The sequence below is a fragment of the Gymnoscopelus braueri genome, assembly GCF_963280865.1.
Source record: "Gymnoscopelus braueri genome assembly, chromosome: 23".
NCBI lineage: Eukaryota > Metazoa > Chordata > Actinopteri > Myctophiformes > Myctophidae > Gymnoscopelus > Gymnoscopelus braueri.
Window position 1 is genome coordinate 40,694,696 of NC_137625.1, and position 14,415 is coordinate 40,709,110.

Here is a 14,415-nt window from a genome sequence, read left to right on the forward strand (position 1 = left end):
CTTGGAGCATCCCTTCTGAGGAGAACTTTAGCCCAAAATAGCAGATCTACAAGCTCACAACGCCTCACCCTGTGAGGTGTTGTGAGCTTGTAGATCGGCTATTTTCCCTCTAGTTTGGTGTAGAGGGGAAAAAAAAGAGCAGAGAAAGGACAAGTATTGGGGGGTTTAGTGGGTAACTGTCTGAAAATACATATAGACATGAATCCAACACAATGCTACACATTGATAGTGCTGCTGTCAAACAAGTCTATGAAGCTATCTATGAAATCTATGAAAAAGTTGAATCTGCAACACAGTGATATACAATATGTATAGGGGGGGGGGGTGTCTCTGCTTCATCTTCATCTTCATCTCAGCTAAGGGGTCCCCCTTGGCCTGAAAAACTCTGAAGACCCCTAGCTTTAGAACAGTGGTTCTCAACCAGTGGTCCTTGGTGGGGGGGGGGGTACCAGGGGGTCCACAGCTAAATTAGGTAACATAGCGTCACAATCATTTTCACCACTTAGCTTTGGCTATTCAAAAACAGCAGATATACAAGCTCTGTGCCGCGCTATGAGCTTGTAGATCTGCTATTTTTGAAAAATCTAGAAAATGTGTGCATATATCTTTGAATATATATATTTTTTTTTAAAGCGTACATTTTTAACTCAAATTTGCTTCTGGGGTCCCTGGCACAAAACATTTTCAGATGGGGTACGCGGCCAAATGTATATCAATTTAGGGGTCGTTGGCATGAAAAAGGTTGAAATTATGCCACTGCAGACACGCCCATTTGTGTGGACACGCCCACACAAATGGGTTTGGACTGGAGAATGGCCATTTAAATTAAGGGTGGGACCAAAGTAACTCCTGATGCCTGCTCTGCTGCTCCACCATAACATGTCCTCCTGTGTCTGTGACTCACATACACAGTTCATTCTAGTAGACATAGAAGGAATCGGCCATTAACAACCCTCTCACACAATGTATAAGTATAACCAAACGAGGAGGCACAGTGAGGATATCCGTCTGACTGGTCAGGAGTTCAGGAGGGTCGCGGTCAGAAGAAGGGCGTCTGTAGGTGTTGTGCGCCGTGTGCACCACCATGCTGCTGTAACAGGTGAGTGGACCGCATACCGCTGCCCGTGCACCGTGCACGCCTCAAGGCGATAGATTAAGATATCTCTACAAACATAAATAAAGTTGCACGAAAGTTGCCAAGTTGGACCAAGAATGTTGTACAATATTTTTCAAAGTGATATATGACTGTTATGAATAGTCAATATCAGATTGACATTGCATCCCTCTCCCCAATGTAATATACTATTCAATCTACCAACCCAAGGAAACTATTTTTGCATAAAGATCACTGGACTAATGCCACTGACTTATGCTCCCATTTCATTTTCTATGCATTTTTGCAGCTGTGAATTACAGTATGTCTGCTTTTGATAATTTTCTTAGCGATTATTCCATTGATTACTTTTTCGATTAACAGAATAATAAATAATTTAAAAAAAACACAAGCTCACAAGCTCGAGCTCTGAGCTTGTACTGTAGATAGGCTTTTTTTATTGAAACTTTTCACCAATAATGACAAGCCCAAAATGGTGATAGATTATTAATCGGTTATTTTATTAAATGATCAATATATTTCTTTGTATTATCAATTAAATCTATTAGTTTGATTAGCTGTTGAACCCCTACTGTGAATGATAACTTCCGATCAGAGTCTTATAGAGCATCTCAACCCAACAGACAGGCTGAGCAGTCCTCTTGAGTCTTGATTGATTAAAATGGGATATAGTCCTGCTCTCAGATGGAAAGCATTGTCTTGTGTCTTGATTATAGCCTACTTAAACTATTGTCTAGCCAAAATATGCCAAAGTAATTTCCGCTAATCTGGGCAGTGTTTGACACTTTGCTTTGGCAAGGTAAACTAATAACTAATGTTTTCTCATGCCAATAAAGCTTAGATTTTTTTTTTTTTTTTTTTTTTTTCCCGCTTTGGACCAATGCAAGAGAGCAATCTAATTCGTTTTTTTTTATTCATTTACGTATTTTCTTTTAGAGTGAGAGGGAGATAGAGAGATTAATAGTAGTGAAATGTTACTTATAGCTACTGTAAGGAAGTACTGCTCAGGGGCGCCGATGACGCGGGGGCTTCGGAGCTAGCGCCCTCACGCTCAATTGGTCATGAATGAATGAATCTCAGATGTCAGGCTCAAACTTACAGTACCACTCTCATTACCATTACTATAGCGGGGCGCAGATAGGTGTCGCGCCGTTGACACCTAGAACAATAGCCCAGACAGAGAAACGGCTCGCGGCGGGGGGAAACGGCTCGTTTAACCATGTAATTATACTGGGTGTTAACCACATAAACCATAACTTCCCTAATCTGGGGACGAATATTTGGTGAAAATAGCCGAACAAGTAGGCCTACACCACGCGTCCGCAATGTGTAGTGAGCTTGTTGATCTGCTATATTTGCCGAAGATATTTGATTTGATGTAGAGGGAAGAAAGGAGCAGACCAAGTATAGAACCTTTTTTTTGCCCAAGCTGATCATTCTGCTTAGTTCATTGTATACGTGATGTACAAAGTTGAACTTTGCTTTAGTTTGCACAGAAAGAATAAGGCATTCCTAGAATAATAAGCTTGACGACAACAACATGAGGTAAGCGAAGCACAGCTGGCTGTATGATATGAATGTAACGCTAGACTCCACGCAGACCATTTTGACTCTTTCTGAGTTAAACTAACAATCAGGATTTTGTTTAGGGAACGAGAGGACTTGCGTACTGAACAGTGGTGGAAGAAGTACTCACATATTTTACTCAAGTAAAAGTAGCAATACCACAATATAAAAATACTCTGTTACAAGTAAAAGGCCTGTGTTCAAAATGTTACTTGAGTTCAAGTACAAAAGTATTAGCATCAAAATATACTTAAAATATCAAAAGTAAAAGTACTAACATGTTTGAAAAAAGCAGATCTACAAGCTCACAACGTGTTGCAACGTATTGTGAGCTTGTAGATCTGCTATTTTCAAATAGCCTATGTATAAAATGGGGCTAAAGTGGTTAATGTATGTTTCATAATATCATAATTTATCTGAAAAGTAACTAGTAACTAAAGTTGTCAAATAATTGTAGTGGAGTAAAAGTACTAAATCTGCCTCTGAGATGCAGTGGAACTGGAAATACTCGAGTAAAGTAAAAATACGTCAAAATTGTACTTAAGTTCAGTACTTGATATGTATGTAGTTACTTTACACCACTGGTACTGAATACATTAGACTTCGCAAAGAGAGATTTCCAAGAACATTGGAACAATGTGGCGTGCATTTTTTGCTACATCGTGTGATATTAAATAAATGGTTTTGTGCAAGTTCACCATTCAGAAGAGGAACAAGGCCGTTAAACCACATCTGTTCACTAACTAAGCAGTTTAAACCCGGTGTCCATATTTCGGGCGTTTCATTATAGCCAAGTTATAATGGGTTTATCTAGTGAAGGGGGCCTGTCTGATTTTTAAATGAATATCAAATATCTCAATTTTGAATCAAGCAACATAACCCATTAAAACCAGGAAAGCGTCCGTCATTTTAGATTTTAGCGTTGTCTATTCAAAAATAGCAGATCTACAAGCCCACAGCATGTCACTGTGTGCCGCACTGCGAGCTTGTACACCTGCTATTTTTGAACATTTTTTAAAAATCTTTAAAGTGTTGTGGTTTAGTAGGCTTTTGTAGAATCGGCCTCAGGTCTTAAAGGGATAGTTACCCAAAAAATGAATTTTTTATTGATTAGTTACCCCATGGAGACTTGAATTCATGGGGGTGCACACAAAAACCAGATAGATGTTAACATGACCCAGAAAGTGTTTTTGAGTTCTCATTAGATGTTAATGTGTGCTTGTTTCCAGGCAGTGGTGAGCAATGATGTGTCTGACTCACATACAGTAGCTGTGGGAGACCATGTGACAACTTCACGTCACCTAGGAGGATCATTTGGTGTGTGTGGGTGGGTGGGGCGCACGAGACTTTACACATATTGTGATTTAATAATCCCAGATTTCCCAGAATCCCAGAATCCTTCCATATTTGTCCAAAAATGATGGCATCAATATGACATCAGAGACCCACATGGAAGCAGTGGTGGATAAAGTACTCAAATGTTTTACTTAAGTAGAAGTATCAATACTGCAATGTAGAAGTACTCGGTTATAAGTTAAAGTCCGGAATTCTAAATTTACTGGTTTACTTGGTATCAAAATTGTACTTTAAGTACGAAAAGTAAAAGTATGCGTTGTGAGCTTGTAGATCTGCTATTCTCAAATAGCCTAGGTATAAAATAGGGTGGTTAATGTATGTTTTATAATGTAATAATTTATATCTGCAAAGCAACTAGTAACTAAAGTTTTCAAATAATTGTAGTGGAGTAAAATTATAATATTGAAAATTGGAAATACTCCAGTAAAGTAAAAATACCTCAAAATTGTACTTAAGTACAGTACTTGAGTAAATGTTCTTAGTTACTTTACACCACTGCATGGAAGCCATGCCGTTATTGGACCCAGTCTTGTATGTTTTCTTTTTTTTTAATATGTATTTGCATCATGTGAATTAGCATGCTACATCACGATTAAAACGGTGTGCTAAACGCCTCAGGTATATGGGAAGGAGCACTGCTGTTGATAATTCTACCATACTAATGCAACCCAGATTTGGCTCAACAAAGGGAATGAACTCGTTCTCATGTTATTCATCAAAAATGTGGAATGCCCTACCAAAAGGAGTAAAGGAGTGTAAAACCCTACTCACTTTCAAAACTGAAAAGTACTCCCCCAGTGCCAGCAATTTGCGTGTTTTTTTATTTATTTATTTTGTAATTTTTCATTCAAATAAATTGTCTGATTGCGGTTTTAAACACCCAGTTCTACCAGCAGAGAGCAGCAAATCGACACATTGATCACCTCGCTGACTCGCTCGCCCCCTCCCAAACAGGCTCACGTCACATCCGGTCATAAACCGGATGTGACGTTTTCGACAATCCCTGATCGGCCTTAAAACGATGTGATACACGACTACGATGACTGTTCGTCACCCAGACTATAGAAAGTAGAAGTGGAGCTCTGCGTTCGTTTTTTATACCGTGTGAAAAACCGTGACTTTCCCTATTCTGGCCGAAAATGACAGCGGAAAAAAAAAGAGAACCGGAAACGGAATCTGCGTCATGAAACCGGAACCCAATGAGTCTGAAGGAATCAGAAAGTGAAAGTGATCATGAAAAATAAACAGAATAGCGCGACCACAGTAAAAAGTAAAAACTCAGGATTTCTCGTTCTGGCAGGGAGGGTATTCAGAAAAAACTCGGGATAACTCTGGGCTTGGCACTGAGTGCTACCCCCCCCCTATTTATTTTTCTTCTCTTTTACATTTTGTTCACTCTTCATACTAGTAACCTGTAAGCTGATTGTATGACATTCTGTATAGTAGTGTGTATATCTGTCTGTCTCTTATATGTCATCATGATTTGTGTGCATGGGGATCTCATCTTAAACAAGCTCAGTGCTTAATGAGTCTCCCAGTTTAGTAGACCTTGTATTGTGAATTTGTACTTCCATGTACTGATGTTCTCATGTCTTACTAAATAAAGTACATCAATCAATCAATCAATCAATACTGTCTCCTACAGGGACTCTTAACCCAGCTCACCTGCAGAGACCCGGGAAGTCGGGACCAGAGGACACCAATGAGTCTACACCCCTCAGTCTACCCAATAGGGGCATTGAGAGCTGCAGTAAGCCTGCCAAGTTGTCCCCAAGAAGCCACAGCCTCCTCATGACACGGCGCCAGACACCCAGCCCCTTCCAGAGGAGGACAAGAAGCTTCAGCCCGGCCAAGAATGCCAAATCCTGGTACACCAGGTTCAAGCATTTCTTTAGTTTTTGTGATTTGTCTTGTAAGACGAATCATAGACTCAACGCAACAGCACACTAGAATTAGTCTGTTATTGTATTTGTTACATTTAACTGTAACCATGATGTGTGAATGGCTACTTTTATGACCAAAACATACATTTTGTTCCCCCAGTGAATCCATTGAGAGAAGGGGACGTTCCCCATTGAAACCACTACTGTCTGCCAACTGCAGTATGTCTACCGCCAGGACCAAAGCGCCGTCTAATTGCAGACTCAGCCCTACCACAAACGGAACAGTGGCCCACCTTGACCCCAGCGGCACCACAGGGCTCTCTCTGGAACATACCAACGGCGTGACCCTGGGGAGCGAGGAAGGGAAAGAGGGCGTAGGAGGGAGAACCGGTGTATTGGACTCCTTGTCAATGTCACCCCTCTGCTTGAATGGGACGGCCGTGGAGAACAGGACGACTCTGGAGGGGTCTAGAGATGAACAGACCGGGGAGGTTCAGAGGAAGAAAGAGGAAAAGCAGGAGGAAAGCAGAGAGCAGCAGCTGTGGAGGACGGCCAATGAGCTCCTGCAGACAGAGAAGGCCTATGTGGATCGTCTTCACTTGCTGGACCAGGTTGGTAATGCTGTATTTGGCCTTTCATCATGGATTAAACTTAAACTCAGGACCCCACAACTGGTTCAGTCATTTTTATAAGATTAAAGAGAACTAGAATGGGTCAAACTAGCAATAGAATACATGTTCTATTGCTCAAATTGTAAAAATCGAAACTAAAATCTTCCATAAAACCCTATTTGGTCTCGGGTATTTCATAAAAGCAGAGGTTAAAGCCTCATTCTGCAATTTCTTCAACTGGTTGGCTGTATGTACAGCAAGAACATAGGTTTAGAACGATAATGCCTAAACATCATGATTCTACATAATTACTCAGCTTATTATTCTGCTAATTGTTAAAAAAGGAAACCCAGCACTAGTGTGGAGGACTAACAAAAGTCGTGAGATATGTTTTCGCTTTAATCTCTGCTTTATTCAAGATTTGATTTGTTACAGATGGCGTTATTATTCCTTTTGTGCACCTTATCAGAGTAGAAGCTGTGTAATGAAACGGCAAAGTCTTTCTTTACCCATGTCATGCTAATGTCCTGGTTCTCAAACTCCCGTCCTTCTCTCCAGGTGTTCCGTGTGCGTCTGACAGAAGAGGCGGCTCGAGGCTTGTTTCCTCCAGAGGTGGTGAGGAACATTTTCTCCAACATCTCCTCCATCCACTCCTTCCACAGCCAGTTCCTCATGCCTGACCTGCAGCACCGCATGGACCACTGGTGGGCCCCCAAATAATTGTCAAACACTTAAGATTTTAATGTACATTTTTTGTTACAAAAATGACATGCAATTTTTTGTTCAAGACCTTGATGAATAAAATGTGTTTTCATTGTGATACAGAAGAACTTAAAAGTATACTACGTTAGTTACATTGATCCAAGCCCGAGCACAATTGATTGGATGATCATTAAAATAAACATGCTCTGAAAATGCACGAAGCCCACCAATCTGAGCACTTAACATGGCAGCTGAATGGCTGCCGTGTTAAAGGGAATACCACTCATGTTCAACATTGAACCATGTCATAATATACCTTAGAGCTGTTGTGTGGAAATAAGGAAAAAGTCCACCCCCCCCCCCCTTCTATGTCGCCTAGAACTGGAGAATCAATTGTTGGGGTCATGTGATCAGTGACATACGGAAGGTGTACTCTTTGGCCCGCCCTCTAGGCTGCCTCATTCACTAGAATGGGGAATCTCACTTCCAGCTGAAACAGTGCGACTTGCAGTAGTTTATAATTGAATATGGTTATATATCACATTTCACAAGATATTGTACTTGTTGTAGATAATAGAATTGCTTTAACAAGTCTTAACTTTATATTGAGGTCGCACTGTTTCAGCTGGAAGTGAAATTCACTCAATTTTCACTCATTCAAGAGTACACCTTCCGTATGTCACTGATGACAGGACCCCAACAATCAATTCTCCAGTTCAAGGCGACACAACAGCTCTAAGGTATATTATGACATAGTTCAATGTTGAAAATATATTCCCCTTTGAGTGATAAGATGGCCACTCTCAGCGGATTCAGAAAAGGTTGGAATAATAATAATACATCTTATTTGTATTGCACTTTTCATTCACAGGGAATCCCAAAGTACTACATGGTAAAAACACATAATCAATCATAGACCGTTAAAAGCAGGGTTTAAAAACAAATGTGGTTACACAACAATTTCACAAGAAAATGCTTTCGTTTTTAGGCCTATTTTAAAAGAGTCCCAGGTCTGCGGTGCTCTCAAATCAATAGGAAGGCTGTTCCACAGGCGCGGTGCTGCCGAGCAGAAGGCCCGGTCCCCCATAGTGCATAGATTGGTACTGGGGACCTCGAGGAGGAATCTGTTTGCAGATCACAGGGTGCGGGTGGAAGTTTGTGGAGGCTCAATTAGTTTATTCAGAGCGACTTAAAAAGTGCAAGATGGCGAAAGGTGATGAAACTACAGTGTGTAATATTTTCAACAAGACGCCTAAAATTACATGAAGACCTAAAGAGACCGGCTGTTGGTGTTTCCAGGCGAAGGTAATTAATTAGCATGACTGAACTGTTGACCTTCCCACTGTGGCCAAACGTAGGTGGGAGCACCCAGGCCTTGGAGACGTAATGCTGAAGCATGCCCCCTTCCTCAGAATGTATGGCGAATACGTCACGAACTTGAACCAGGCCATGGAGCTGCTGAGGACCTGGACCGAACGTTCAGCTGCGTTCAGGAATGTAATTCAAGACATACAGGTTAGGACTGTCCATCGACACCAGCGGTTCCCAGAGTCTCAAAAGTGTTTTGGGCTGACCTGAGACTGCCGATTCAGCAAATGTCTTCTAAACAGTTCTCTGAAAAACCTATGTTGCTATATCAGTGGTGCTCAAACTTTTTCATGTCAAGAACACCCAAAATTATGTGTAATTGGCCGCCGACCCCGATCTCAAAATATTTTGTTCCAGGGACCCCCAGAAGCAAAGATTTGAGTTCAAAATGTTCGCTTTGGAAAAAATAGATTTTTTGCAATAGCAGATATACAAGCTTGTAGATCTGCAATGGGGTCCCTTAGCTAAATGATTGATAGAACCAAATGGACCCTTACAGGTCTGTAAATCGGTGCACAAATGGAACCAAAACGGACCCCATTTTGTACGCTCTCAGGATTTTACTGTGAAGATTCGGATCCCAGAGATGAAAATCATTTTAAATCATTTTAAATACTATATGCGTGGCCTAATGCATATAGGATAATCCTTGAAATTGGACTAAAAAAGTGTGTGTGTGTGTGTGTCTCTCCGCCTCTCAGAACCAGGGTGTGTGTGGCAGGCTGACTCTGCAGCACCACTTGTTAGTGCCGGTCCAGAGGGTTCCTCGTTATGAGATGCTGCTCCGGGACTACCTGAGGAAACTGCCCGAAAATGACCCCGATTACAGCTTGGCTCAGAGTGAGTTAAAACCACCCCGATTACAGCCTGGCTCTCAGTGAGTTAAACCAGTGATTCTCAACTGGGTGGGCACTGGGCTATGAGGATATGGTAAGAGGGCCCCCAAACAACTGGCAAAACACTAATCTTTTTATGATAACATAACGTCGTATTTTTTCCTTAACCTACTTTGAAGTAAACTACGTAAGTTCAATTGATAGAGCATTAAAATAAACATGCTCTGAAAACGCACACGGCCCACCCACCTGACCACTTAACACAGCAGCCTAAGTGGTCAGAGGGGTGGGTGTTGGAACACTTTTGAGATTTTCAAGTGGGCCCTGATCCAGAAAAGGTTGAGAACCACTTAGTTAAAATGACCCCGATTACAACCTGGCTTGTTCCATGAATGGATACACCGTTCATAGAAGTAGGTTCCTAGTAGGGTTGCCAACATTGCCTCCCAGCAATACAGGACGGGTCGGAGGGGTCGGACAGGGGGGGAAGCCATATAGCGTATTTCCCAGCGCTATTTTCCCACACATCAATCAGCTGTCTCGACTCTCTCTCACACACACACACACACACACACACACACACACACACACACACACACACACACACACACACACACACACACACACACACACACACGGGATGCAGCCACCTGCTCACCTGCAGCAGCCGTGGGGGGAGGAGGAGACAGCTCGTTCTTTCAGAATATCCCGCACAGTTTTGGGGCCGAGCACGTTGGCTGTGGTTATTCTTTGCAGTATTTGAATCATTAAACATGGCACTGTTGGCCTAGTGGTCCAGGCACATACCACATATAGGCTCTAATGACGTTACCGTCGACCATTTTGTCTCTCCCTGTGTCTCTCTCCCTCTTTGTTGTAGTTCAGTCCGTGTTTAACTAACTATACGTTAGTATGATAAACTAACGTAACATCACATGCAGCAACTTTGTCATTTTTGGTAGAGCAATGTTAGATGCATCTTTATTTTGTGTCACCCGCTTGTGCATGTATGTGCCGGCATGTTGTTTTAGGTGGTTTTGTCCTCCATGACCGATTGATTGCTTGATTGAATACTTTATTAGACAGAAAGGACAAGTGATGTTGTGGTCCAAATATGGGGCGTCCCGACTAATACGGGACTGTTGGCAATCCTAGTTCCTAGCTGTGTTGATTTTGACAGTAAATTTTGATTTAGTTTTAGTCATATTTTATTAATCTGAAATGTTTTAGTTTTTGTCTAGTTTTAGTCGACTAGATATGCAGTTGATTTAGTCGACTAAAATGTAATTTGGCAGGCTTTGATGGCGTTGTAATGGCTGATTTTACACTAGGTTGCATGCCGAAAATAGCCGATCTACAAGCTGCGTTGTGAGCTTGTAGATCTGCTCATTTCTGTGCGCAACACCCGAGTGCGACCAGTCATAAAATGACTTGTCTTTTAGTTCTACTGGATCTCTTCTCCACTAGTCACCCCCTAACATTTTAGTATAGTTTTTATTTGTTGACGAAATTGTCAATATATGTAGTCATAGTTTTAGCCATCATAGCTTAGTTTTTATTTAGTTTTTATTTAGTTTTCGTCTGTGAAAAAAGGTAGTCGACAAACATTCTTCGTCATAGTTTTAGTCATAGTTCTCATCTGTGAGAAGCTATCGAGGGACGAAAGAGACGCAGGAAAACATCATGAACATCGTCAACAACACATTTTGGGTCACAGCGTACTTGATTAAAAAATATAGTTGTGTAAGGAGATTAATGTTTGGGGTTGTGTATTCGTATTGCATTATTTATCTAGGGGTCTTCCAGACATCCTTTTTAGTCTGTGTCTTCGTCTCTGCCCACAGAATCTTTGCAGACCATCTCCATGGCAGCCATTCACTCCAACAGCGCCATCCACCAGGCTGTATGTACGATGCCAGACTACCACACTAGTTTGTCACTGCAGCATCTGTGTATAAGATGTATATCGTTGCTGTCCGTTTTATAAATGTTGAACCAATGAAAAGTATTAGAGCTTATGACTAAACAACTACATTGGATCCATTGTAACACAGGTTATTTTCCCCGAAATACAAGGTTTCCAACCAACAGTAGCAAAAATAGTGGATCTACAAGCTCACTTTACAAGCTTTTAGATCTGCTGTTTTCACAATTTGTGGTCATTTTTGAACATTTTCACCTATAATGACATGCCCAATACAAAATAGGGATGCCAAGTTAGAAGTGCTTAACCCAATCAATTAGCTTAGTTTTTTGTTTTGATTGTCATTATGGATGCAACATTTCTCATCCATTGCAGCCGTTATAGTGTTTACTGTAATGTTTACTGCTGTCCATGTAGGATAAGGATAAGGATAATTCCTTTTAACAGGTCGTTCATGAAAGTCCTTGCGGTCTTGTTTCCAATGAGAACCTGTGAGCAATTGGGGTTAAGAGTCTTGCTCAGGGACAAATTTCATATCATCGGCACATATGCTGGGATAGCCTGGAATCGAACCTGGGGCAACCAGGGCCAGCTGGTTCCCTAGGCGGGCTCACTAACCACTCAGCTATGGCCGCCCCTAAATGTAGGAGAAACTGAAGAAGAAACTGAAGATCTATGAGATGATCGGAGAGAAGAACGTAGTGAACCCATCCAGCGAGTTCCTCAAGGAGGGACGCCTCCTCAAGCTGGCCGCCAGGAACGCCTCGGTCATGGAGCGCTATCTCTTCCTGGTTTGTCCAAAGCCTTCCATTTCACTGTGCTTTATTGACTTTTACTGATAACTCTCCCCAGAGCCGGCCCTGACCAGTTTGGTGCCCTATGGCTTCATGTCTTTAACAAAGGCTAGCCTCGGTATGAGACAGAATAGAGTTTGCACACTGTAGCTCCCTTCTATTACTTCATTGTGGTTGTCGTTTCTTTGGTCTGAAGAAGAGCATTGTTGCTTGAAACGTTACGTGTTGGTGGATGCCACAATAAAGTACTAGAAGGGAGCTACAGATTGTTCGAACTCTTTTCTGCCTCGTACTGAGGCTAGCCTTTGTTATGGTATGTTATGGTATGGATGTGCGAGACCTCCTCTGGTCTTTATTGGCTTTATGTTTTTAACATGATGCAGGGCTTTCCAATAGTAGCAAGCTAGGGGTGGGGAGAATACTTTTGGCCGTAAAAGCCCAAAATCGGTGGCTTCTGCCACATTCAAATGAAACTATTCCATCTTATACAAATTACTGCATATATTAATGAGTTTGTCTCACATTAATTACTTAACGTCTTATCTAGCCTATGTATTGATTTTAAATTGAGATTCAAACTCCTCAGCATTCGTGTGCAACTTTTTTACTGTAATCTGTATTTCTGCTACTACAGTGGTTCCCAACCTTTTCTAGATCAGGGGTCCCTATTGAATGTCCCTATTAAATATGGTTGGTTGCAGACAAGAAAACATGTGTAACATTTAGATGAGGCCACAAATGATGCCTCTAAAAGAGTGAATATTGACGGATAAGTATGGCACATTAAAATGATGCAAAAAGTTAAGGTTTGGGATGTGACCCTCCGTAAAGTTTAGTCGTTATCTTTTCCTCTCAGTTCAACAACTTCCTGTTGTGCTGCATTCCGAAGTTGAGCCTGGTGGGACAGCGTTTCACTGTACGCACACAGATCAGAGTGGAGTGCATGCAGGTGCAGCAGACTACCAACTACGACCATCCACACACCTTCCAGGTCTTTGGCAAGGAGAGCACCCTCGAGCTGCAGGCCAGGTGGGTTTGTCCTTCAATGACCTGTCAATATGCAAGGTGCCAAGTAGTTATTGTGAATCTTCAAGGTGCCAACTAGTTATAGTTAAAACTATTTCCATAAGCCAAAAGTGTGAATGTAATGCAAGTTAATTTTCTTTCCGTTTTCAGTTCTGAACAAGAGAGAGATGACTGGATAAAGGTACTACAGATTAGCATTTCTTCAGAAAAAAAGAGGGGGGGAAAAAGAGGGGGAAAAAAAGAGGGGGGGAAAAAAGAGGGGAAAAAAAGATGACTATCCCTTCTTTACAGTCCATGTCAATGATAGCTAAAGTGTTTTCCAGGTGATTCAGGAAGCCATTGATGAATACCAGAAGAACCATGGAACCTTTAAGCTGGCTTCCAAAGAAATAGATGCAGAAGTTACCGCAAGTCTTCTTTCTTTCATTCTTTCTTTCTTTACTTTCTCATAAGGCTGTCTTTATTGAGTTTTTCATTATAACAATGTCAGCACATACAGTACAGTTGTTGTTTTTTACTCCCTACATACATACACACAAATTATACACAACAATATCAGGCTGTACTGTCCAATAAGCATAATCCAGCACATACAGTATTATCTGGTATCACATTATTGTTATTGCTTTATTGCTGAGGGACCAAGGAAGCGCTCTGTCAGATGTAAAGTTCATCCGATCAGCGTTTCACCAGAACCATCCGAGCCCACTCCGAACATGTGTTACACGCCCCAGGGGTGTGGCTTAGTAAACAGATTATATTTTTTTAACTGATCTGCAGGTTCACCTGATCAAACGGGAAAAACGGGAGACAGTCAGTTTTGCTGTTGTTTGTTCTCTCTTCCTTGTGCATCTGAAGAAAGATGCCGCCTTGTGGCAAAAAGTGGGATAGGTCTGTTCCTAAAATAATAATAAGTTCCCTGCTCATTCCAAGACACAATAGGGCTCTTAAACATACAAAAACACAAACATAATAAAACAAAAATGTGACATGTATACATTTGTGTATGTCACACACGCATGCATGCATGCTGTATCTCGCAATCTGCTCATCTGATCAACTTCCACACTTGCTGGGTATATTGCTGAAGAATCAAGGAAATGCGAAGTCCATTGGATCAGCAGTTCTGCAGAGCAGGCAGACTTGAACCAGCACTATGGGCATTGCACTATAAAATAAAAAAGCAAGGAAGGTGTACAGTACATACAGTACAAAAGACCTTTTTATCCCACGAT

At 41.5% G+C, this 14,415-nt stretch overlaps 1 protein-coding gene across 1 annotated transcript; it reads left to right on the plus strand.

Moving 5' to 3' along the window:
• Positions 1-963: 963 nt before the first annotated feature.
• Positions 964-14,071, plus strand: LOC308079654 (FYVE, RhoGEF and PH domain-containing protein 4-like; the record flags this gene model as incomplete). Its single annotated transcript, XM_080421205.1, has 12 exons — positions 964-1,099; positions 5,682-5,904; positions 6,140-6,530; positions 7,089-7,234; positions 8,591-8,747; positions 9,302-9,440; positions 11,281-11,339; positions 12,008-12,151; positions 13,011-13,183; positions 13,331-13,361; positions 13,504-13,587; positions 14,039-14,071. 12 exons carry the CDS (start codon positions 964-966, stop codon positions 14,069-14,071), a joined length of 1,716 nt encoding a protein of 571 aa, XP_080277331.1.
• Between the last annotated feature and the right edge of the window lie 344 nt (positions 14,072-14,415).